At 51.6% G+C, this 24,469-nt stretch overlaps 1 protein-coding gene and 1 non-coding gene across 3 annotated transcripts in view; both read left to right on the plus strand.

Annotated features, from left to right (window-relative positions):
• SREBF2 (sterol regulatory element binding transcription factor 2) overlaps positions 1–24,469 on the plus strand; it is a 54,711-nt gene that overhangs the window by 24,544 nt on the left and 5,698 nt on the right. For both annotated transcript variants that reach the window (XM_074375616.1, XM_074375617.1), the window contains exons 4-16: positions 246–392; positions 1,837–2,058; positions 2,952–3,066; positions 3,262–3,443; positions 7,148–7,340; positions 7,847–8,028; positions 10,205–10,481; positions 13,115–13,284; positions 17,546–17,714; positions 19,050–19,167; positions 19,989–20,098; positions 21,245–21,377; positions 23,787–23,955. In XM_074375616.1, the coding sequence (XP_074231717.1) occupies positions 246–392; positions 1,837–2,058; positions 2,952–3,066; positions 3,262–3,443; positions 7,148–7,340; positions 7,847–8,028; positions 10,205–10,481; positions 13,115–13,284; positions 17,546–17,714; positions 19,050–19,167; positions 19,989–20,098; positions 21,245–21,377; positions 23,787–23,955 (2,187 nt within the window). The remainder of the gene's footprint in view (positions 1–245; positions 393–1,836; positions 2,059–2,951; positions 3,067–3,261; positions 3,444–7,147; positions 7,341–7,846; positions 8,029–10,204; positions 10,482–13,114; positions 13,285–17,545; positions 17,715–19,049; positions 19,168–19,988; positions 20,099–21,244; positions 21,378–23,786; positions 23,956–24,469) is intronic.
• On the plus strand, positions 15,661–15,734 carry TRNAV-AAC (transfer RNA valine (anticodon AAC)). The gene has a single exon. It is a non-coding gene; the product is annotated as a tRNA-Val (tRNA).

Below are 24,469 nucleotides of genomic sequence, written 5' to 3' on the forward strand. Positions count from 1 at the left end.
ACCCCAAGCCATGCCTGCTTGGCCCCTGCTAGGCCACTGGCACTGCTCTGCTCCAAGCCTTTCAACCTTACAACCCAGAGCCCCCTTTAGCTGTACTCTTTGTCCCCCTCAACCCAGTAATTATGCTATATTCTCAGTTTGATGAATCTTTTGTAATTCTTTCTTGAAGGGTCTATGCAGTTAGAAGTAATGCAAAATAGAAAATAATGCTACCTTCCTTTTCCCATTCTTCCTTTTCTATCCAGGTCCTGGTCCAGCCTCAGATCATCAAGACAGATTCCCTTGTTTTGACCACACTGAAGACAGATGGCAGCCCTGTCATGGCTGCAGTCCAGAACCCAGCCCTCACTGCCCTCACCACCCCCATCCAGACAGCCGCCCTTCAAGTACCGGTAGGAGCTGCTTCCCGCGCCCCAACCTCCTCCTCCTTTCTTGGGGATATTCGGCCTCAGACATTAACAGAGCTTCCAGACGCTGAATAGACACGAAAGCTCTATGCAATGTGTCAGTCAAATTACAAAATCACCCCTTCTTAGTTTTTTCCCCTTGAGAATTACCAGCTCTGATGTGCTGTTATATGGGAGAATGCGGGTTTGTGAGGGGAAGAGGGGAGCAGCAGAGGAGCCCCAGCTTCTGGGCAGCAGCTTCACACAGGACCATCTGCCTCTTGGGTTCTGCTGATGGAGGGTTAGCTTCTGAAGGACCCTCGGCCCCCCAGGCAGGGAGGGGCTCCAAGGTGGGGACATGGAAGGCACCCATACTTCAGTTGTAGGATCTCAGCCACTGTCAGCATCTTGTGGCAAGAGAGTCTGGTGGAAAAAAGGATCAAAATTCAAAAGCAAGCATTGTTCATTAAAGCCAAGAACTGGAAACAACCCAAATATCCATCCAAAAAGAACTATTGCTACATACAACTGTATGAACCGCAAAAATAGTATGTTGAGCAAAAGATGCCTGTCTCAAAAGAGCTCATGCCAGTGATGTCATTCCTACGAAGTTCAAGAAGACGGTGACAGAAGTCAGAGCAGTGATTACAAAGAGCGGGGAGGGGCACAAGGGGACTTTCTAAGGGGGTAGACATGGTCTGTGTCTTCGTCTGGGTTATCTTGGTTACACACAGTATACGTACGTAACGATTCCATCAAGCCGTACACTTAAAACATGTGCTTTTTACTATGTGTGAATTATTTCTTGATGACTAATGAAGTTGAGAAGCTTATTCATTAGCCATTTGGATATTGAGGCTACTTATTGAAGAAAATAAAAATAAAACTAAAATTAGTAGAAAGAGAAAAAGAGAAAAAGAAAGGAAAGCAGATTTGAGAGGAAGGCAGGGGGAAAGCCTCTGTAGTTGGTCTGTTTATTTAATAAAATGGCTCTGATGGTCAGTTCTGCCCTGGAGCTTCTTGATGGCCAAAGGAAATGCAGTAAGTTACTTCACCATCATGTGAGAGGAAAAAAATGTATCATGCACCAGGAGAGAGTTTTCCCTGGGACCAGAGTGACAGGGTGCACTGTGTGCCGGCTCGGAGGTGGTTAAGGGTTTGACAGCAAAGCAGAAATCATTCGACATGCTTCTGGCATCGCTGCATCAAGGTTAGCGTATTGTCCACATTAATGCTGTTGTGGCACAGGATTAATCAACAGTGATTCTGGAAGGGGCCTAGTTCCTGAAGTACCGTAGCTCCTCAGGCTTCTGGACTTCATTAACCTAGGAAGCGTGTCAGACCGCACAGTTTTCAGGTGACACCACATGGCCAGGGCCAGCAGGTTCACGTTGTGAGGTTGCTTTACTCAGGCTGACCAAGTGGTCGTTCTGCCCTGCGTCTGTTCTAGACCCTGGTGGGCAGCAGTGGGACCATTCTGACCACGATGCCTGTGATGATGGGGCAAGAGAAGGTGCCCATTAAGCAAGTACCCGGGGGAGTCAAGCAGCTCGAGCCCCCCAAAGAAGGAGAAAGGCGGACGACACACAACATCATTGAGAAGCGGTATCGTTCCTCCATCAATGACAAAATCATCGAGTTGAAGGACCTGGTCATGGGAACAGATGCCAAGGTAGGCACCACACAGAATGGTGTTTCCTGCCCCGTCATCTCCCCTCTGTCTTTGCTGCAGGAGTTTAGGAAGATCCAGGACCAAGCTGAGTGAAGGCAAGAATAGTTAGAGGTGCTTTCTTATTAAAGCATCTTGGTGTTTTGAAATTCCAAGATTATAAAATATTAACTGCTGGGAGTTGGCAAGGAGTGGCCTGCCTGGACCTTTGACTCTGCTTTGCAGTTATGGTGACCAAGGACTTTTTTGGCAAATGTTTAATTGTATTCAGGGATGGCTAATGATATTTTAACCTTTTAGGGAGGAGAAAAAGTGGAGATTGAGTCTTTGACCAAGAGCAAATAGAGGAAATTGGTTTTTCATGTATTTTTGGTGTTTCAATGAATGTATCTTTTGGCTTTGGCACATAGGGGATTTTTTACATCTGTTATCTGTTTATCTTTACCTCTGTATTGAAAGAAATTCTAATTTGCCTTGTAGCCTATTTAAATCTGAAAGGTGCTGATATACCTTTACATAAGATAACCATCCAACAATGCTCTGGTTTTTTGTTTGCCATTTGTTTTCCTTAAAGTTTGTTTTGATGCTAGGATTATCACAGGAAGTAGGAATAATACCTAGTATTCACTGTTACTGTGCACTGGGCCAGAGGCTAAGCTCTTTACACGTTAACCCTCATGGCAAGCCTGTGACTCATGTACTATCATTATCCCTGTTTCATGAAGGAGGAAAGTGACTTCAGAGATGTTGAGTGACTTTTGTATGGCTATTTAGTGGGAGAGTCAACATCTGAACCCAGCACCTCTTATTCCAGAACCTGAGCTCTGGGCTTCTGCTCTCCTCACTGTGCAGGGTGGTCTGGTGCCACTGTGTTTTTCACCTGTCTTCCTTCCCAGATGCACAAGTCAGGTGTTCTGAGGAAGGCCATCGACTACATCAAATATTTGCAGCAGGTCAATCATAAACTGCGCCAGGAGAACATGGTGTTGAAACTGGCAAATCAGAAAAACAGTGAGTGTGCTCATTGAGAAAAGGGTTTCAGAGCTTCCGGTTATAGGAGAAGTCCTGTGCTGGGCACTGGGGAGGGCCCACTGACGTGTGTGAAGTGCCTGCAGGGGTGAAGTGGCAGCAGGGGCTGTGCATCCCTCACCCCGCCCCGGTGGGGCCTGTAATACAGGCCACTTGCCGGCGGGGTTTTCTTTACAGAACTCCTAAAGGGCATTGACCTGGGCAGCCTGGTCGACAGTGATGTGGACCTGAAGATCGATGACTTCAACCAGAATGTCCTTCTGATGTCACCTCCGGCCTCCGACTCCGGGTCCCAGGCAGGCTTTTCCCCCTACTCCATCGACTCTGAGCCAGGAAGCCCTCTACTAGATGATGCGAAGGTAAGGAGCTTTTGAAATCCCCTGACCCTGGACTCTCTCCCATCTCCCCCGAGGTAATAGTGGGGAGGGGACAGCGGAGGTCCAGGCCAGCTGTCCGGGCCTGGGCTGGAGAAAAACAAGAATTTTGTGAAATTAGCCAGGTCTTAGAGAATAAAGGAAAAGAAAACTGACTCTGTGGGGAGACAACCTCCGGCTTGGCTGGTCCTCACTGAAAGGGCCCATCAGAGAGGAATAAGGGCCAAATCCAGGACGGGAACACACAGCCGTGTTCGCGAGAGCCGGCAGTTGCTGGCGGCGCCTCATTGCTTCCCTGGCCATAATGAGCCAGGCAAGACCACTGTGGGAGGCTGATCAGCTGGTTTAGGATGAGGCTGCCTCTGGGTCCTCTTCGGGAAATGATTATGATTTGCAGTCTAACAGATAACATTCCTACCAAGGGCCTTTAATCAGGGAAGGAAGCCCCTGGCAATTGTTTTTTAATGAAATTAGTTAGGAGAGGCTCCTAATGACCCTCCTAGGAACCTGTGGAAACTCCTGGGTTTTGTAAGGTAATTTGACATTGGCGGTTTCTGACTTCAAAAGCAGAATTCCCTTCTAGTGTAAGTTTTTGATCAGACCGTTTATTGTATCATGTACTTAATTTTATTAAGGCAGCTCTGTTTTTGAAATATTTTATGTGTGATTCTGTTTGACAACAAAAAGCCATATGACATAGACATTGAATTAGCTGGGTGTCTGAATCATCAGAAGGAATTTTCAAATGGTTTTAAAATATTGGAAAGGAGGGATGTGGGATGTACACCCTGGGGGTCAGGGGAGATCTGGTTCCAATCTCCCTCCCTCCCTGGGCTCCCCAGGCAGGCAGGGCCTCTGCCTCCAGTTCTCCCTCCGTAAAATGGGGAGAAAACAAAATAATGTGTGGTTTTAGAATAGGCAAGCTCCTGCAGATAGATTCATGCTAAAGTATGGTCTTTAATCAACTTTGAGGTATAATTTATATGTGGTAAAATATACCTATTTTATAGTATCATACAGTATGATGAGTTTTAACAAATGTATACATTTTTGTAACTCTCATAACAATCAAGATAGAGAGTAAAAAGCTGAAAGCATTTCTTGTAAGATCAGGAACAAGGATGCCCACCCTCACCACTTCTATTCAGCCTAGAATTGGAAGTCCTAGCCACAGCAGTCAGACAAGAAAAAGAAATAAAAGGAATCCAAATTGTAAAAGAAGAAGTAGAAGTGTCACTGTTTGCAGGTGACCTGATGACTATATATAGAGTATCCTAAAGACACCACCAGAAAACTGTTAGAACTAATAAATAAATTCAGTAAATTTGCAGGGTACAAAATTAATGTACAGAAATCTGTTACTTTTCTATACACTAATGACGAAGTATCAGAAAGAGAACTTAAGAAAACAGTCCCATTTACAGTTGCATCAAAAAGAATAAAATACCAAGGAATAAATCTAAACAAGTAGATAAAAAACCTGTACTTGAAAAAGCTATAAGACATTGATGAAAGAAATTGAAGAAGACACAGATAGAAAGATATATTGTGCTCATGGACTGGAAGAATTAATATTCTTGAAATGACCATACTCCTCAAGGCAGTCTGCACATCCAATACCATACCAATCAAAATACCAATGGCATTTTTCACAGAACTAGAGCAAATAATTCTGAAATTTATATGGAAACAGAAAAGACCCCAAATAGCCAAAACAATCTTAAGAAAGAAGAACAAAGGTGGAGGTAGCATGTTCCCTGATTTCAAACTACAGTAATCAGAACAGTATGGTACTAGCACAAAAATAGACACAAAGATCAATGGAACAGAATAGAGAACCTAGAAATAAACCCCTACTTACATGGTCAATTAACCTATGACAAAGGAGGCAATAATATGCAAAGAGGAAATGGCAGCTTCTTCAGTGGGAAGATGGGACAGCTACACGCACGAGAATCAGCTGGACCATTTTCTCACACCATACACAAAAATAAACTCAAAATGACTTGAAGACTAAGACTTGAAACCATTAAATTCCTAGAAGAAAGCATAGGCAGTACGTTCTTTGTTATCGGTCTTAATATTTTTTTGGATATGTCTCCTCGGGCAAGGAAAACAAAAGCAAAAATAACAAATGGGACTACGTCAAACTAGAAAGCTTTTTCATAGCACAGGAAGCTGTTAACAAAACAAGGCCGCCTACTGAATGGAAGAAAATATTTGCAAACAACATATCTGATAAGGGATTAATATCCAAGATGTGCAAAGAACTCATACAACTTGATATCAGAGAAACAAACAACAGTTTAAAAGTGGGCAGAGGACATGAATAGGCATTTTTCCAGAGAAGACATACAAATGACCAACAAGCACAGAAAAGATGCTCAGTGTCACCAGTCAGGGAAACGCAAATCAGACCCACAAAGAGATACCACCTCACACTTGTCAGAATGGCTTTGATCAAAAAGGCAACACATAGCAAGTGTTAGTGAGGATGTGGAGAAAAGGGAACCCTAGTGCACTATTCGTGGGAATATAAATTGGTCCAGCCATTATGGGAAACAGTATGGAGATGTCTCAAATTAAAAATAGAACCACCATACAGGCCAGCAATTACACCTCTGGGTATTTATCTGAAGAAAACAAAAACACTTACTCGAAGAGATATATACACCCCTAGGTTCAATGCAGCATTATTTGTAACAGCAAAGATAAGGAAGCAACCTAAGTGCCCATAAACACATGAATGGATGAAGAAGATATGGTGTATATATGCAGTGAAATATTAACCGTAAAAAAAGAATGAAATCTTGCTATTTGCAACAACCAGGATGGACCTAGAGCATATTATGCTAAGTGAAGTGAGTCAGACAAAGACAAATAACGTATGATTTCACTTATATGTGAAATATAAAAAAAACAAACGAACAAATACACCAAAACAGAAACAGACAGATACGGGGAACAAATGGGTGGCTGCCAGAGAGGAGGGGGTCAGGAGGGTGAGTGAAACAGGTGAGGTAAATTAAGAGGTACAGACTTCCAATTACAAAATAAATGAGTCGCAGGGATGAAATACACAACAGGGGAATCTAGTCAGTGGTTCTGTAGGAACTTTGTATGGTGACAGACTCAATGTATCATGGAGATCTGCAGTGTATAAAAATATCGAGTCACTGTGCCATACACTTGGAACCAACACAGTGTTGTAGATCAGTTATATTTCAATTAAAAATAACATTAAATGAATCTCTTCTAGTTAAAAAAATGATATAGAACGTTTTTATCTGCCATGAACGTACCTTTGCAGGAAGTTCACACAGCCCTATCCAGCCTCAGACAACTTCTGGTCTGCTTTCTGTCACCTTAGATTAGCTTGTCTGTTGTGAAATTACACAGGAACAGAATCACGCAGTGCTCTCTTTAGTGATGAGCTGTGTTTTAAAAGCCAAGCTCATCTACCTTTGGTCTTGAGAACGTGTTCTCCCAGTGGCAGGAGGGCCAGAGCCCCGGTGTCTGAGCAGCAGTGGGAGTGTCGTGGGCTTCTTAGTTCCCGCCTGGCTTTATTCCCCTCCAGCTTGGTAGTCTTGGATTTAAATTTCACGGTCTGACTCTGATGTATATACAAGTAAAATGCTGCCAAGACCTACGCAGTATTCATCCTCACCTCGCGGCTCCCTGTTTTGAAGGTCAAAGATGAGCCAGACTCTCCCCCAGTAGCGCTGGGCATGGTGGACCGCTCGCGCATCCTGCTGTGCGTCCTCACCTTCCTGTGCCTCTCCTTTAACCCCCTGACTGCCCTGCTGCAGTGGGGAGGGGCCCACGACTTGGACCAGCACCCACATGCAGGCTCCAGCCGCAGCATGCTGTCGCTCGAGTCAGGTAGGTGGAGGGCCCCTTGTGTCGTCCCCCCCCGGGCTGGGTGGTCTGCTGTGGCCGGGGAAGGGCCCTGTGTGTGGTCCCTCAGCTTGTCCACCAGGTCCTGGAGGGCCTTTGTAGTGGGCCCCCACCTGCTTGCTTCTGATGGGACTGGCATAAGTCACATTTGGGAAGTAACAGGGCAAACCCAAGCTCAGTCAGAAAGAGCAAAACAAATCAGCATCCTGCACTGCTGTAACTGAGAGGGGCTTGGGGGTGTTGTGTTTGGAGGAGGTTGTGGTATCCCAGATTTGCCTATAGTGTGGATTAGGGTGTGTGTATTACTTCTACCCTAAGCACTTAGATGAAGCCACCTTCACGTCCGCCCTTTCTTCGGAAAGTGAGGTAGGAGGCTCTTTGCGATCACAGTGCTGCTGTCACAGGGCTGTGTCAGTCAGGTGCCCTGCCGTCGCCCAGGGCTGCGTTGGGAGGCCCTCCCTCCTGGGCTCAGCGGAGACGCTCCTCCCTAGGTTCTGGGGGCTGGTTTGACTGGATGATGCCAACGCTGCTCCTGTGGCTGGTGAATGGTGTGATCGTCCTGAGCGTCTTTGTGAAACTGCTGGTCCACGGGGAGCCAGTGATCCGGCCACATTCGCGCTCCTCAGTCACCTTCTGGAGGCACCGGAAGCAGGCAGACCTGGACCTCGCCAGGGTGGGTTCTGCTGCCGCCTTTCCCCTTCCTCCCCCGGGCTTGGCCCGCAGCTCAGCCACTTGTATCCAAGACCCCGTGTATAGAGATACCCCAGGGGCGGCAGAGGAGAGGGCGCCTCTGTGGAAATAGTTCCAGGGACACAGGGGCTCTGTAATGTGACAGGAGAGGGCTGAAGTGCTGTGAGAGTTTGGGGCAGAAGAGACGAGTGTTGACTGAAGGAATCCGGGGCGTGAGCAGAGTGGTCAGGGGCCGGAAGGACCCTGCAGGCAGAGAGGAGGGCATGAGTAGGTGGGCTGCTTGGGGACTGGCAAGTTGATGGGTGTCGAGTGGAGGGCATGTTGGGGATGAGAGCTAAGGCTGTGGTGCAGCTCGGGCCTGAGCTGAGAGATGCTTGACTAGCAACTGATTTGGGGCTTTCCCCCCAGTTCTCTGGAGAACCAGGAACGTTTTTGAGCAGGAAAATTAGCTGAAAGTTTTCTTTTGAAATCAACAAAAGAGTTTATGGGAAGGATTCTGGGGCACCTCCCAGCAGTGCAAGAAGATTTGGCATCCACGTCTCAGGAGGGACGAGAACCAGGACACCCCGCAGCAGCAGGTGGCCGCGGGCCTGCCCGCCCCTCCTGCAGGCTGCGGTGCCCACAAGGCAGAATCTGGCCGACCAGCCTGTCAGTGGAACTGCCAGCTGTGTCCGTGGCTGCGTCTCCTCTACTGGAATATAGATGTGCTTGCTGGGGGCCTGCCCCTTAAACAGGACCCTGTTCCTGAGAAAAGCATCCCAAGGTGTATACCCTAGAGGCAGGTTCAGGTCTGTGTTTTACGAATGTCATTCTGGATGGCTGTGTGAAGGGTGGGTTAGGGGAGGGAAACACAAAACGCACGGGAGCAAGTAAGGGGACTCAGAATTGACCGGGTGAGAGGTGGCAAAGACCTGGAATTGAAAGAAAAGATGAACTGAAGAAATATTTCAGATGTGATATGGAGGGAAAGTGACAGTGACAATGACAGTGACTCAAAGATGGGGGAGGCTGGAAGCCATGGTGGGCTCTGTCTAACCGTGTTGCTTGGAAGTACGGTAATAGGACCCGGTAGGAAGAAGTTCTCGACCAGGAGGCAGGCTGCGGGGGCTGAGGCAGGTCGGGACAGAGTGTGTTGGAAGATGTGCGTCTGCTGGGAGATGGTGCTTGGGGAGACAGTGCTTGGGTTGGTGAGTTGGAAGAGGTAAAAGGCAAAGCCTGAGCCTTGGAAGCAGCCAACCTTCGTGGGAAAGACGGAGACAAGGAGCCAGGGGACGCAGGGTGCAACCCACCTCCTTCAGAATCTGTAAACAAAGGTGCTTCTCCTGGCTGGAAATACGGCACCGCTGCTTTAGAGAGTGTCATTCTCAGAGCATTGTCTTCACTTTCCTTTGTAGTGAGGCCCTTTTCTGTAATGGTGCAGGCAGGAATGTGCAGGGAGCACACCCACTGCAGGACAGGGGAAAGGAGAAGATTGTTCGCTTCAGTTTCTCAAGACCGTGTAGCCTCTAATAATGAGAAGGGTCTTCAATACAGGGCAGTAGTATCTCCATTAGACCTTCTCCAGTGGCAGAGAGTTGTTCATCCAGATCCTTGGTTAGAGCAGTTTAGCTGTGTATTTGCTGAAAACCATGGCTCTTGAACTTCAGACATCAGGATCACCTGCAGGGCCCGACCCCTGTGGTTCTGATTCAGTAGGTCAGGGGAGGGGAGGGGTGAGACACTCAGAATTTGCATTTCTAACAAGCTCCCAGGGGCTGATGCCACTGGTCTCCAGGGAGCACACTTTGAGAACCTGGAAGCCCAAAAGATCACACGGTTCGTCATCTAAGTCCATGTTACAGCTAATGTATAAAAGCTGCTGTGGGAAATTCTGAATGCCATTTGCTCAAAGATAGAACACAGAACAATCCCAATTTAGTGAAAAGACTGGGAGGAAATATATCAAAATGTCGGCAGTCCTTCTTTCTGAGGGATAAGATTGCAGGTGATTTTCTTTTCACGTTTTGTAGCTTTCTGCATTTTCCCAGATTTTCTTCAGTGAGCATGTATTATAGTCTGATAACCTGGAGGGGTGAAGAGAAAGTAAGAGTTTGTATTGAAGCAAAACAAAAAGGCCACAGCAAGGCAAGCGAATATTACACCTTCTTGCCACTTGCCAGGGGGATTTTGCGGCTGCCGCTGCCAACCTGCAGACCTGCCTGTCAGTGCTGGGCCGGGCCCTGCCCACCTCCCGCCTGGACCTGGCCTGCAGCCTCTCCTGGAACGTGATCCGCTACAGCCTGCAGAAGCTGCGTCTGGTGCGCTGGCTGCTCAAGAAGGTCTTCCAGCATCGGCGGGCCACCCCGGCCACCGCGGCAGGCTTCGAGGATGAAGCGAAGACCAGCGCCCGGGATGCAGCCCTGGCCTATCACAGGCTGCACCAGCTGCACATCACAGGTGAGGGGTGGCCACCACTGCCTGGGTTGCCTCCAAGTGTCTCGTGCCATGTCTCCACCCGGGCTTGCTTCGCTAATTTACTGCTCCAGTTGAAAGAGGTCTGCTTTACACTGCTCTTTTAGGATGGGTAGACAAACCTTCCACCCACAGCCATGGCTGTAAAGATGATTCATTTCTGTAGTCCGTCAATTTAAGACATACATTTTTTCATGTTAACATCTCTGCACTTGGCTGTGTCTTCTACACAATGAATGTCATGGTTGAGTTGGCAGTGTTTCTCCCTTGGTGGTACTTAAATTAATGGTGAAACTTAAAATTGATGGCATCTTAGATTCAATGAAATATGATTGTTTATTTCCTTCAACAAACTCCTGCTCCAATAGAGAAGCAGACAGATCAGCAAGTGAATTACAGTTCAGCGAGGCAGAGGTAGCAGAAGGATTGAGTCTCAGTTGGGAGGGAAGGGGTCCTTGTTGGGGAGGGCTTCAGGAAGGGCTTTCTGGAAAGTCCTGGCTTGGCATGGAAGGATGAGTAGCGTTCACCAGCTCTGCAGAAGCGAATGTGCCTTCCAGGCAGAGGGATGTTCTGCAGGAGGAGCCCCACCTGGGTGACTCTTAAGACGTCAGTAGTCCTCAAGTGGGCTGCGCACGGGGAGAGTGATGGAGGCAGCATGGTGGAGAGGACGTCATCAGATCCGTGCTTCTGAGGTTGAGAAGGTTCACCCTGACGGCAGGCAGAGTGGATCGAGAGGACTGAGACTTAGCTTCAGGGAGGCCAGGTAGGAGCTAAGGCAGGTGCCAAGAGGGTAGGCAGACAGAAGGTGGGACCGACAGGGCCTGGGGACTCATTGGATGTGAAGGGTGAGGAAAGGAGCCAGTAAGATGGTTCCCTGGTTTCTTGCTCGAGAGTTTGGGTGAACAAGTGTCACCACCAACAAAGGTGAGGAGAACAGGAGGAAGAGCAGTTTTCCAGGGAGGAGGTGAGAAGTTCCACTTGGGACACTTGCCCGTGAGACACCGAGGGGAAATATTCAGTGGCGGGGGGCCCTGCTGGATCTGTAGTCCAAGGAAAGGAGCTGGGTTTGGCCTGCAGGAGAGAATGAAGACTAGGGGAGCTGATGAGAGGCTTATGGTGAAAGGGCCCCTTGAGGGCATCCAGAAGAAGACCCTCACAGAAAGGGCAGGCCAAGGACAGGCAGTCAGGGGGAGGCTGCCTGAGGGGGAGCAGATGGAGGGTCAGGAGAAGACAAGAGGCTTGGTATAGGGGGAGCAAAGTCAGAGAGGATTTGAGAAAAGAGGCTGGTAAGATGAGGACCAGAAAGCAGCAGTGGGACGATGTAACCAGAAGGTGACAGAAGGCCCTGGAGGCTGAGGGACCTTGAGATCAGAGGTGGGGCAGTACCAGGCCCCAGCGGTGGAGGAGCGGATGGGAGAAGAGACACTGGGGCCAGCTGTGGGGATTGAACACGTGGGGTCTTGGTAGAGTTCCAGCAGAGGGGCCCTGCCTGCGGATCTCCCTGCTTCCCTGTCCCATCAGTGTGTCTGTGGAGGGTAAACAAGCTCCATCCCTGGTCTCTGATCAGGAGGCTGCTTCAGGTTCAGGAGAATTTCAGCTGGGGTGGTTCACATCACCCTTCCCCCCCGTTCACTGGGCACTGTGTGGGCCTGGCCCTGAGCAAGGCACTGAGAGGACAGAGGTGACTACAACATGGTCCCCACCCTGCCCTCCCTCCCACTAAAGGAGAAAGCTTGGTGGTGCTTCCGAGGGAAACTGACACCTAACATCTGTGCAGAATGAGATCTGGGGGTTGACAAAAGACCAGAGGCTGGGGGGCAAGGAGCGGGAGGCCTGGCTGGGCCTCCTTCTGGACCTATGACATGGAGCCATCCATAGGCTCAGTCTCCGCCCTCCAGCAGAGTGAGGGGACTGCCCATCAGCAGAGTGAGGGAGGGTGCCCTGGCCACCTCCCGGCCCTGTAGTGAGGACCAAAGCAAGCAGCAGTGTGAAAGCCTCAGAGGCTCGATGGGCCGCCGTTCCTGAGCAAGGGCACTTTGGCCCCTGACTTCAGGTCACCAGAGGTGAGCTGTGCAGCCCTCACAGATGGTGAGGCCTCTCTGGGCCTTCACCCCCTCACCCAACATGTGTCCGGCCGACATCACTCAGTTTTGTTACTTCCCTCCCTCAAAAGGGTCTGTGCTTATATATTGTGGGGTCTTGTTGAATGAAAATAAATTCACATCAGCTTTTTTCTGTTAGTTCCTCTCTTGTGACGTTAAACTGTATTAGCAGGATGTGGCCATGCTGTTGACACCATTTTGGAAAATGTTGCAGTGCGCGCCTCTGAGTCATGTCCATTGACCTGCAGTGATAACCACCCCCATGTGCACAGGGCTGGGGCTATTTGCCAGGGGCTTGATGTGCATTTTCTTTTGTCCCTAACAACCTGTGAGGTATAAAGGAGCACACAGCTACTACATCGCAGAGCCTGGCACCCTGTCTGGGACTGTCAGGTCACAGAGTTCACATACTTTCTTCTGCAGTTCTGCTGTTGCTCTGATTGTGCTCAAGAAAGCAGGAAGAAGCTTGGGTTGAGGGAATCTGTCAGCGTTAGTTGTCCACTTCTGCCACCACAGGCAAGCTTCCTGCGGGATCCGCCTGTTCCGATGTACACATGGCTCTGTGCGCTGTGAACCTGGCCGAGTGTGCCGAGGAGAAGATCCCGCCAAGCACGCTGGTTGAGATCCACCTCACCGCCGCCATGGGGCTGCAGACGCGGTGCGGAGGCCGGCTGGGCTTCCTGGCGGTGAGTGTCCTCAGTTCCCTCTGTGAACCTTCACTGGGTGCCCTTCCCAGCCAGCTTGATCCATGATGCAAAAACTGATGTGGGCCTTGCCCTTGGGGGCTGACCACCTGGAGGGGTAGACCTTCATGCCACAAATACTTACGGGAGTGAACAAAACAGACTGAAATTCCTCCCTTATGGCCCTTACAAGCATAAGCAAGGTATTCTAGTGCCCTTGGCGTAAGAAGATGGAGTCAGTGGTACAGAGTGAGCTGTACTCAGGAGTTAATGTGTGACTCTTCTTGGAATCTTCGGGTTGTGTCTCCTTCTTTTATTCACTCCAAAGGTATTTTATTTTGTACCTTGTGTTGATCGTGGCACTGTGGGCCCAGAAATGGAAAACAGTGTATGTCTTGCAAGGAGCTCAGGTCAGACCACCCTGGGTGGGAACTGGGGTTACAGGTGCCTCCAGTGTGCCTGGCCCAGGGCCAGCCTCAGGAGCTCACGGTTGGGTAATTCAGTCCTTGTTACCAACTAGTTCACAGCATCTGCTGACCTCAGGCTCTCTTTTACTCCAGCAGACACAGGCATGTTCTGTTCAGCGCCTGCTTTGGGTAGGCTGCCAAATACATCAGCTGTGTTCAGAGTAGAATGACCACATCTCCCCGTTCGTTTCCTTCTTAGCACTGAGAGCTGAGAATGAGCAATTACATGCCCTGTGGTGACACTGATAATGTTTCTTGAAGTGTGTCACCATAATCTAGGTGACAAAGGCCAGGGTAGAGCCCAGTGTACTTTCTGTGTCTCAGCCCTGTTTCTGAAACCCTGGATAAGACGTTCATTCAGCAGATATTACTGAGTCCCTGTGCTGGGTCAGGCACTTCCCAGAGGAAATGAAGCGGTGAGCAGGACATTTGCCCTGCCCAGGGGGAGCACGGAGTCGGGCAGGGAATCCGGACAAGGACCGGGCCTTCGGGGCAGTAGGATGAGTGTGAGGATGGGGCTCCTGACCCCTTAAGGGTAGTCAAGGTGTGCTTTCTGGGCAAAGTGAGTCCAGGCTGAGAGCAGGAGGCGTTGGTCAGGCTGCTCCCGTGTTCCGTTTGTTTGTCCTACTGCTCTGCGCCAGTGTCATCACATCTGTCACTTTTCTGCCCCTAAAAAGTATTTTGAAGGCATTAATTAGATCAAAATACAACATACATAGAGAAAAACGCACACATTTTAACAGCTTGATGAATTTTCACAAAGTGAACTTTCCCACGTAACAACCACCCAGATCCAGAAGTAGAACGCTCCCACTGTCCGCCGGAAGCCTTCCCAGGCCTTCACCCACGCTCTCCCCCACAGAGGTAACCATTATTCTCAATTCTGTCACCGTAGTTTAATCTATCTGCTGTTTGTTGTTCCTGTAAACTTTTTATTGAAGCACAATATACATGTAGAAAAGTACACAAACTATAAATACACAGGTCGGTGACTTTACAAAATAAACACACCCTTATAACCACCAGACAGATCAAGAAATGACCAAGACCCCAGAAGCCTCCCTTGGGCCCCCTTGCAGTCGATACACTGCCCCTCCCCTCAAGCCCTCCAGCCGGTATATTCAGCCTCCCGATGACCTCCGATGTTTTGCCGCAGTAAACTTTACATAAGGAGAGTCGTACAGCACGTCTGTGTACGCCTGGCCACTTGCGCTCAGTGTCGTGTAAGGTTCATAAGGCTGTTGCATGTAGTTACAGGTTGCCCCTCTCCTTGCTTTATGTATTCCACTGAATGACTTGATGCTTATAAGTGAACCTTTGAGTTGCTTCCTGGTTGTGATGATCATGAACAGCACTGCTAGATGGCGTTCATTCTCAGTGTGCAGTTTGTGTGGTGTCTGACTCATGCTGAGCAATGCTGTATTTCCCAAAATGTAACATCCAGTGGTACCCTTGGGAGTTCACTGTGGTGCTTTGGGGTGCCTTGGAAGACAGTTTGAGAACCACAGGGTCAGACTGGCATGGGAGGACTTAACCTGGAGTTGGAACCGGCCCAGGGGTACAGGGTGGCCCTCGGGATCAGACAGTTCTGAGTCTCCTGCCACAGCTGCTCAGTTCAGCAGTTAGCAGGTGAGTTATCAGGAAGGCGGCTCCTAGGCCCCAGCTCAAGTGAATTCTGGTGTCTATGAAATTTACAAAAATGATCATAGGGTGATAATGCCAAGAAAATTAAAAGAGCAACGGAAGTTATTTTCTCATTTCCCTTCTAGAAGCCATCCTGTGGGTGACTATGCTAGGATTTAAATTTCTTATTAATTCAGACCACTAAACTCAAGCTCCCCCACCCACTGAGATGTATTATAACCAAGGTTTTTCTTTTCTAAGAATTAAGCTTAAAAATGTGTCTTAGTGGGGAAGGGTATAGCTCAGTGGTAGAGCTCTTGCTTAACATGCACGAGGTCCTGGGTTCAATCCCCAGTACCTCTGTTAAAATAAATTTACCTAATCACCTCCCCAAAAAAAGTCTATTTAAAAAAACATATTTTAACTTAATGATTTTCTAAATGGCTTCTCTGGATTCCTCTTGCAGTATCACCAAACCCAGCTTTGTTTCTGCTTCTGTTGGTGACATTTGGGCCCTTCTTAGGGACCTGTGGCCCTCGGTTTCGCCTGGAGCTGACCTCAAGTTCTCTTGCTTACCAGGCGTGTTGCTCTCAGGAGAGAGTTGGGGGTGACTGTTAGCCGGTTCTCAGACTTCAGAGGGCCTGGAATTGCCACCACCCCACCCCCAACCTCCATCCCCTGCAAGCTCCTCAGCTGCTGAGCTCTGACTGTGCAGTTACAAGCTCACATTCTGTGAAGGCTTTGTTGAGAGTCAGGAGAAGTCATAGGATTCTCTCTGTTCGCTCTCCAGTCCCGTTTTTTAAGTATGGGGGGTCAGCAAAGGGGAGGAAAGCCAATTAGTGCTGCCAGCCCTGTGATTAGAGGTTTAAGTGAAACGCGCCCCACCTGGTCCTGTAAATGCTCTGATAACGTTAGGGTGTGGCTACAGAGCAGTCCACCTGGGTTCTTCTCTTTTGGATTCAGGCACTAGTCTCCAGATTCCCCCAAGAGAGGCAGTCTTCTTGGTCCATGTTGCTCGGGTGGCGCTTTGGCAGTGCTGTTTCTGACCCTGGCATTCAGGTCTTGTGAAGCCATTGCGTTAGCTGATGGCTACTTACAGCCCAGTAAAGGTCAGAACCGTCAGACGGAACCAGACAAGGGGGCAGCTGCCCTCCCTGTGGAGGCAAGGGCTGAAGTGTGAAGGCTGAGTGAGGCCCACTGCCTGGCCCAGCGGCCCCTTCTCAGGGCATCCTGAGCTCCTGTATCTAGTGCTTCTGTCTCCCTCCATCCTTCTTGGCTGAGCGTCTCACTCAGATTGGCCTGTATCGGGGCGGGGGTTATGTGTTGGAAATCATGGGTTTTAGAGTAAAGATATCCTTACTCAAAAAATGGCACAATTCCTGAAAACATGGATAGGCAGCATTGTCCCTGCAATTCTTCCTCCTGGGGCCCTGGCGCAATGTTACCCTGTGGGCGGAAGAGGGGCCCGGGAGACTGGGAGTCTTCCTCGCTAGGCCAGTGTTCACGTCAGGAGCTTGTCCAGGGATGGCCTGGGGGTCTCTTTAGGGGGCTGGACGAAGCCCGCGCAGGGCCAGCCTTGGAGGGAAGGGCATCGGGCACGGGTCCTGGACCAGCCTCAGGGATGCCCTTTTACTCTAGTGCTTTCTAGCGTGAGAGTGATAGTAAATAACACTAACACCTGCTGTGTGCCTGTCCTGAACTTACACTCAAAGGTAAAGGAGATGAAAATTAGTCAAAACAGAATACAGTTTTGCCTAAAAATACTCTAAAAGATATGTAATTAAAATGACAGATGAGAATATGTCCCAGGATCCAGGGGGCTGCTGGCTGGGGTGCCGCTGCATTGGCGGGGGTGGGGGCCTGTGAGAGCCTCCCTTAGCTCTGCAGGTTGAATACTAGCCTGGCCAAAACAAGGTCCCCATCAGTTAGGCCAACCCAGCAGGACAAGATGCAGCAGGGCCTCCATGAGTGCCTTGAGGCCCCACTGCCCCTCCTGCTGGGGCTTGTACCTGGTCACTGAGCCTGGCAGGCCCTGGATTCAGTGGTGACATTTACTTCCAGGTAAGTGAGGGCCCCAGCCCGCCTCCACCATGGTGGTGCTTTCTGATGGCCTCAGGAGGCTGTAGCCAGCATCCTGCCACCCTGGCGTCACCGTGGTCCTTGTCCTTCCACAGAGCTACTTCCTCAGTCGAGCCCAGAGCCTGTGTGGCCCCGAGCGCAGCGCTGTTCCCGACTCGTTGCGCTGGCTCTGCCACCCACTGGGCCAGAAGTTCTTCATGGAGCGGAGCTGGTCGGTGAAGTCAGCTGCCAAGGAGAGTCTGTACTGTGCCCAGAGGAACCCAGGTGAGGACACCTTCGCAGCCATGAGAGCCGCCGGTACTGCAGGCCCTGTGCTGCGGACACGTGGAGACACGGGCTGCCTCAGTCTTGCTCTCCCTGAAGCTCAGGGAGGTCACGGGCCTGGTCAGCAGCTAAGCCGGGTTTGCAGCTCGCCTGTCTCTGACATTCCAGCCCCATGGTCCTGACACCAGTCACACTGCCACACGTTACTAAATTGTGACTGAGCACCAGCTGTAATCTTGCCCTTGTTCTGGGCGCTTTGGAGACTCAGAAGATGTGTGGAGTTGCAATTTGCTGGCTCCACTCTCCCGCTCCCACTGGAAAGCAGACAGACATAGACGGAGCAGTTAGGGAACAACAGGCGACAGACGGTCATCAAGTGCTCAGAGTGGTGGCGGGGACAGGGCTCCAGGCGTCGGGAGGAGATGCCGGCTCTCTGTCGCTGGTGTTTGACAGTGATTGGAGTCGACTCGCCCAGTCTCGGAGCGGGAGAGCCTGGTCGGGTTGACTCAGACTCGAGCAGCCAGTGGCTTTCTGCACTTTTCCTCTCTGAGCTGGGGGTCTGGGGAGAGTCAGGCGTGTTCTGTAGGTACAGGGGTGTGTGTCAGACCCTTTGTAGGGGGAGGTCTCTGTCATGGACTGCCCCTGGCTCTCACCTCTTGCAGGCTCTTGTCTCCAGAATGTTCATAAGCATCCTGCTTCTCCATCCTTGTCAAATTGAAACCCACACTTCTGTGGCGTGTCAGGGGAGGAAGGGGCTGGTGACGCCCTGCTCTGGGCCTGCCAATAGGGGAAATTGTCCGTGACAGTCAGCTGTCACAAGCATCATTTAATCAGTTCAGCCAGACTGTCGCTGGCCACGTGTCCCATGAGAAGGCTGTGGTAAGCAGGAGCAGGGTCTTCCTAATCATGTCAGGCAGCAGCTGGGTCCTTGTCTCTGCTGGCTGTCCTCCTGAGCCACAAGAGGTGGCCCCTGAGACTTGGGGAAGCATCCACCTTCCCATCTTCTGTTTTCTGACAAGGCTTGTGGCCACCATCTTCCAGCTCCCAACCCTGAATGGAAGAAGTGAGTATTGTGCCAAGAGACACGGCACCCCTCACCCACCCCCACCGGCGCTAGTCCAGGGCCGCGTAGCATCGGACTTGACCACCTTCCCACCACACCCCCACTTTCTGACCATGTTAACAAGAAGTTCGGGGTTTGAGAAGGAGGTTTGAGCCCATTCCGAGGGGACAGGTTCCTTGGGCACCCCTCCCACCCACTGTTTTCTCTGTGGGACAAAATGAGCTCCTGAGGGAGACCCACTCACCCCGCCTCCGGGCCTTGCTCTTCTCCAGCGGACCCCATCGCCCAGGTGCACCAGGCCTTCTGCAAGAACCTGCTGGAGCGAGCTGTGGAGTCCTTGGTGAAACCTCAGGCCAAGAAGAAAGCCGGAGACCAGGAAGAAGAGAGCTGGTAACGACCCCAGGATGGGCCCCTGCCTTGGGCCATCTGCCCGGGAAGCCCAGGGAACAGTGCCTAGTGTGGGGTCTGCAGGGAAACCCAGTGATTCTTCGCATTTATTTCTCGAGCCTGGCAGCCCCACGAGAGCCCTTTATGAACGCTGACGTGGCCTCTTTGCCCTTTACTCCCAGACCAAGTATGTCATGTTCCCCGCTTTTCTCCTTTTTACCCACCCTTCACCAAGTGGAGTCCATTCTTGCAGCACGTCAGGGATTTGAGTCGTTTGCTCTGCGGGTGGGAGGGGCGGCCCGCTGAAGGGGGGAATGGAGCGTGGAGGGTGTGGCAGAAAGCAGACACCTCTGCCCAGACATCCTGGGGACCCAGACCAGTACTGAGTGTCAGGCGATTCTTATTCTTAGTGTGAGCACAGTCTTTCCTTCACAGAGGAAGACCTGAGAGGCAGACAGATGCCAGTGTCACTCTCGTTCAAGGCCCAGGTCCTGACTGGAGTGCACCTGAGTGAAGAGGGGAGGGCAGATCTGCCTGGGAGATCAGACAACTTCCAGGAGGAGATGACAGTTGAATTGGGTCTTGAAGGGTGAGGGATGAAAGAGAAAAGCTGGCTCTCCCAGCAGAGGGAAGAGTGTCAGGAAGGCCTGAGGAGAGTGTGAAGGGGGTGGGGGGTGCAGGGGGAGAGCTCAGGGTGTGCCTGGCATAGTGTGGGAGAAGGGGCCAAAATGTGCCCTGAGTCTTCGAACTGGAGAACAGCCAGGCCGTGCGTGTGGTCCTTGTGTACATTTTGATGTATGTGAGACCCTTTCTTTTCTTTCTAGTGAATTCTCCAGTGCTCTGGAGTACCTGAAATTGCTGAATTCCTTTGTGGACTCTGTGGGGATTGTGACCCCACCTTTCTCCAGCAGCTCCGTGCTCAAGTCAGCGCTTGGTAAGCATCTCGCCTGGGGCGCCACAGGCTCAGGTTGCTTGATTCAGGCCCTCACAGCCCCTTTGTCCCAGGGGTTCAGGGTTATGCATGTACATTCTAGAATCTTCTCTGTACCTAAGGTGTGTATCTACAGCCCCCGTGTAGCCCCGACCCACCAGCTCCCCGCTGCTGGGCAGCATTTTGGGGGTAGGAAATAATGATTCTCCTAAAAGAGAGATGGTGAGCGAATATCTGTCCTCCCTGGGCCCTGGCTGGGGGGCCAGGTCAGGAATTCTCCCAGATGCCTGGAATGGGCAGCAAGTGGCCCGGGCAGCGGGGCTTGCTGGGGACTCAGCTTTAGTACACAGTGGTTCCGGGCTGCTCTTGTGTCTGACCCTCTCTACTGAAGAGGCCTTTCATCTGGCGTCTCTGCTGCTCCAGCTGCCCATTGCCTTGGGTGACACAGCATAGCCCGCCGGCTGAATTGGCTCTGGGACATTCTTTGCTTCTGTCTCTGAAGTGCCATCAGGGTGATGGCACATGAGCTGCCACCTCCCGGGCTTCTAAGGTTGCCGAGGGAGGGGTGTCGAGCTCCCTTCTGGCCCCTCTCCCGACGAGGGGAAGGATCCCAGAGAAGCAGCTGCCCTGTCGTGACCACTGACCTCATGGCCTGCCTTTATTTCAGAGTTCAGAAAAGAATGTGCTGTTTGGCCTTTTATATGTCCATTCACTGAGCCTCAGAGAGGAAAAACTAAAAAGATTCTAACATGAGCCTGTTACTGCAAATATTTTGGAAACAACGTTTTTTACAACTATGGGGAGCTGAGGTTGCTTCCAGCTTCTTACTTAAAAATAGCACCACGGTGAACGTCTTCGTTGAACTTTTGTCTCTATTTAGGCCCATTTCTTTGTGATGGATTGCCAAAAATGGAATTACTATGTTAATGGGCGTGAACATTTTTAAGGCTCTAAATGCAAAATACCAAGTGCGTTCTAAGGTTGTGCTGGTCGATGCTCCACCGGGATCACGTTGGCGGGGGCAGCCCACAGGCCCCAGCCCGCCACCAGGAGGGAGAGGTGACACCCTGTGCGTAGGAACCAGGTCCAGTGCGCCAGGTTCTGGTTTCAGTGGGTGCCGGAGCAGTGTTTGGTTCTATTTGCCTCTAGGCCCAGACGTTGTCTGTCGCTGGTGGACATCGGCGATCACCATGGCCATCAGCTGGCTCCAGGGAGACGACGTGGCTGTGCGTGCTCACTTAACCGAAGTAGAGCGTGTCCCCAAGGCCCTGGAGGTGACAGAGTGCGTAGCCCTCCTTGACCACTTGCTTCTCTCCAGGGGAATCCCAAACGCGGCTGTGCCGAGCCTGCTTGTCCGGGTTCGTGGAAGGAGCAGGTCTGGGTGGCTGTCAGGGTGAAGGGTCTGTCTGGCAGCCCGGGGGCTACACAGATGGAGAGAGAAAGCGAGACACAGGGACATGGCCCCGCAGAGGAACCTAACCCCGCAAGCACGTCCGTCTGTGTGTGTCACCCCGGCAGCTGTCCGCGCTGCTTCCGGAGCCTCCCCCCTTCTCCGCAGAGCCACAGGCTGGATCCCAGCCTCTTCAGAAGCTCACCGTGGAGCCAGGCAGTGTGGTGGTGGCTCGCAGCCAGTGCTAGCTTGTGAGGGCCTGAGGACCCTTCCCTCGTGTGCCAGCCTTGTATCCAGTTTCCTCTCCGCCGCCCTCCACCGCCGTCAGCCCTGTCACTGAGGAGGCCCTTAGCACAAGGCATCGCCAGAGAGCTTTAGACGTTCCTCCCTGGGGGCTCATGCCTGCTTCTTGGGGGCACGTGGCCTGTAGTGATGGGCAGCCAGCGACATCCTGGCTGCTTCTGACTGGACCTGAGTGTCCCTGACATCATCTGCCATTTGAGAGAAACTGTAAAATGCTCCAAGGCAGAAAGGCCTCACCAGGGCTTTCCTCAGAGCCAAGGCTGTCGCATTTCCAGTCAACCAGACCCTTAACCAGGAGGGCAGGAGGGAGCTGAGAAAATCAGGTCTAGGCAGGTTTCCTAAGGTCTGTCTGACTCCAATTTCATTTAAATAACCCATTTTTAAGCATCCTGACCAGTGAGTGCCCACCCTATGTGTGTGGTCTCCCAGCTAACGCATCTGAGGAAACAGGCCCAGTGAGTAAATTGTCTAAAGTCACCTCATTTCTAAAAACAGAGCCGTAGCGTGCAGCCCAGACCCTCAGCAGGCCTTTCTTCCACCTGAACTCAGCCACTCTGGGGACCTTTGCTCTTTAGGGATAATGCTGCTGTGGGACCGCCCTCCCCATTCTCTCCCCAGTCTGCTCTGTGAAACGAGACTAAGTTTCTCAAGAGAGCCGAACGCCTGGCTTCTGGGGGAATGGCCCCTTAGCAGGTGCAAATAATGGGGCCAGTACTGCATGTCACCACAGGAGCAGCAAGTGATATTATTGGCTACTCTACAGATGAGGAAACTGAGGCACAGGTTGTTTGAATGACTGCCTTAGGTGGCTTCTCGGTGGCGGCCCTGGTGGTTGAGCCCGGGTCTCTGATCCCTTCCTCTCGGCCGCGTGTCACGTTCTGGGGTCACCTGCACCCCTTACACGATTTCATCCATTCAGTGAATACTTAGTGCCTACTGTGTTCTAGGCTCTGGGAGGCAGCAGTGAACAAAATGGCAGGTTATGGCCATCAGCAAGTAGACAGTGGCCCGTCCTGCTCTCCTGTGGGAGCTGTTGCCTTTGCCAGGCCGACTGGCTCTTGTGAAGCTGCCAGCACATCTCATCACTGGGAGGGGTCCGGGCCAGAGGCAGATCAGCCTCCCAAGAGTTCACACAGCACCTGGGGAGGGGAGGAGGTTCATAAACCAAGAGTCAGTGTTGGGGGAGCAGAGGGCTTGACCCCGGGACAGCCAGAGGAGGCTCAGAAGGGCAGGAAACAGAGCAGCCAGGACAGGAAAAGGTGGACCAGCAGGTGGAACAAGTCTCAAGAGACAAGTGGAAAATGGTGAGAAAGGGTATTCCAGGCAAAGGCACCCATGTCAGCAGAGGCAGGGAATGGGGAAGGGAGAGGCGTGAGCTCAGGGCCTGGAACCTGAAGCAGGGTCAGAGGCAGACGGGGAGACAGGGCCATGGCCAGGCTGGGAAGGGCCTGTGTGGCCATAACTGACCCTGCAGCTTGCCCTCCCCCTACTATCCTCGTTTCCTACTCCAGCCACGCTGGCTCCTGGACATTCTCACGTGTGTTAGGCACTCCGGGCCTTTGCATGTGCTGCTGCTCTGCCCACAACCCTCCTCCCTAGAAATCCACGTGCCCGTTCCCCCAGTTCCTTCAGGTCTCTGCTCGAGTGTCACCTTTCGAGAGGACATCCTTGACCTTCCTTTATAAAATGCCACCCTCTTCCTTTGCATGAGTTTCCTCCATGGCACTTGCACCGCCTGGCATTATCTAGTCAGCGTCTAATGCATTTATTATCAGACTCCCTTCTTAGAAAGTGAATACTGTCAACATCCCTTGAACGAGGACAGTGCTGTAGGGTTGGGGAGCCCACCCCACTCAGGGCTGGCATTTCAGATCTGGAGCTGGGGACCTGGAACCATTATGGCAGCATTTGGTTTAACAGATCCATGTGTCATGGCAATGTGGGGGTGACATTCTGTCTAGGTGACACGCACTGCCTTACCTCCTTCTCACCCCCCAGGAGCCCCCTGGTGAAGGCTGTCTTCCACACCTGCAGAGCCATGCACGCCTCGCTCTCCGGGAAGGTGGATGGGCAGCAGAGTTCCTTCTGCCACTGTGAAAGGGCCAGTGGCCACCTGTGGAGCAGCCTCAATGTCAGTGGGGCCACCTGTGACCCTGCCCTCAACCATGTGAGTGGGAGCTTATCTGTTCCCTCGGGGCTGTCCTTCGGGGAGGTGCTTGGCTCTGCTGGGTAAGAGCAACCTGACCCGCAAGCAGCCCCCTTCCCCAGGATGCGGCCTGTTGGTCCAGGTGGGCTCCCTTTCAGTACGTGGGGCCAGCATGTTTCTACCCAAGTCCCAGGTCCCACTGGCCCTCAGCTTGGTCAGCCCCAGGTGAACCTTAGCTGGCCAGGGCTCTGTATTTGCTCCAGGCAAGCTTGAACAACTCCTCAGGCCCTCGCGGGCAGCCTTGAAGTGGGCCCTCGCCCCCTGGCGTGCGCATCCTGAGCCGACTGAGTGCCCTGGGCTCCCCCATGGCCGGCTGCACACCTCGAGCGGGCGGCTGTGGTGCATTGTAGTTGCATTGCATGTTCTGGTGATACCCGTGCAATGTTTCCACAGTGCATCACAGAGGCCTGCCCGGCCCACGAGAGACCTCCACCTATGCCTTGTTAGGGGGCACTGCTGTCACTGTTGGGTCACA

The sequence above is a fragment of the Camelus bactrianus genome, chromosome 12 (genome assembly GCF_048773025.1).
Source record: "Camelus bactrianus isolate YW-2024 breed Bactrian camel chromosome 12, ASM4877302v1, whole genome shotgun sequence".
Classification (NCBI taxonomy): Eukaryota; Metazoa; Chordata; class Mammalia; order Artiodactyla; family Camelidae; genus Camelus; species Camelus bactrianus.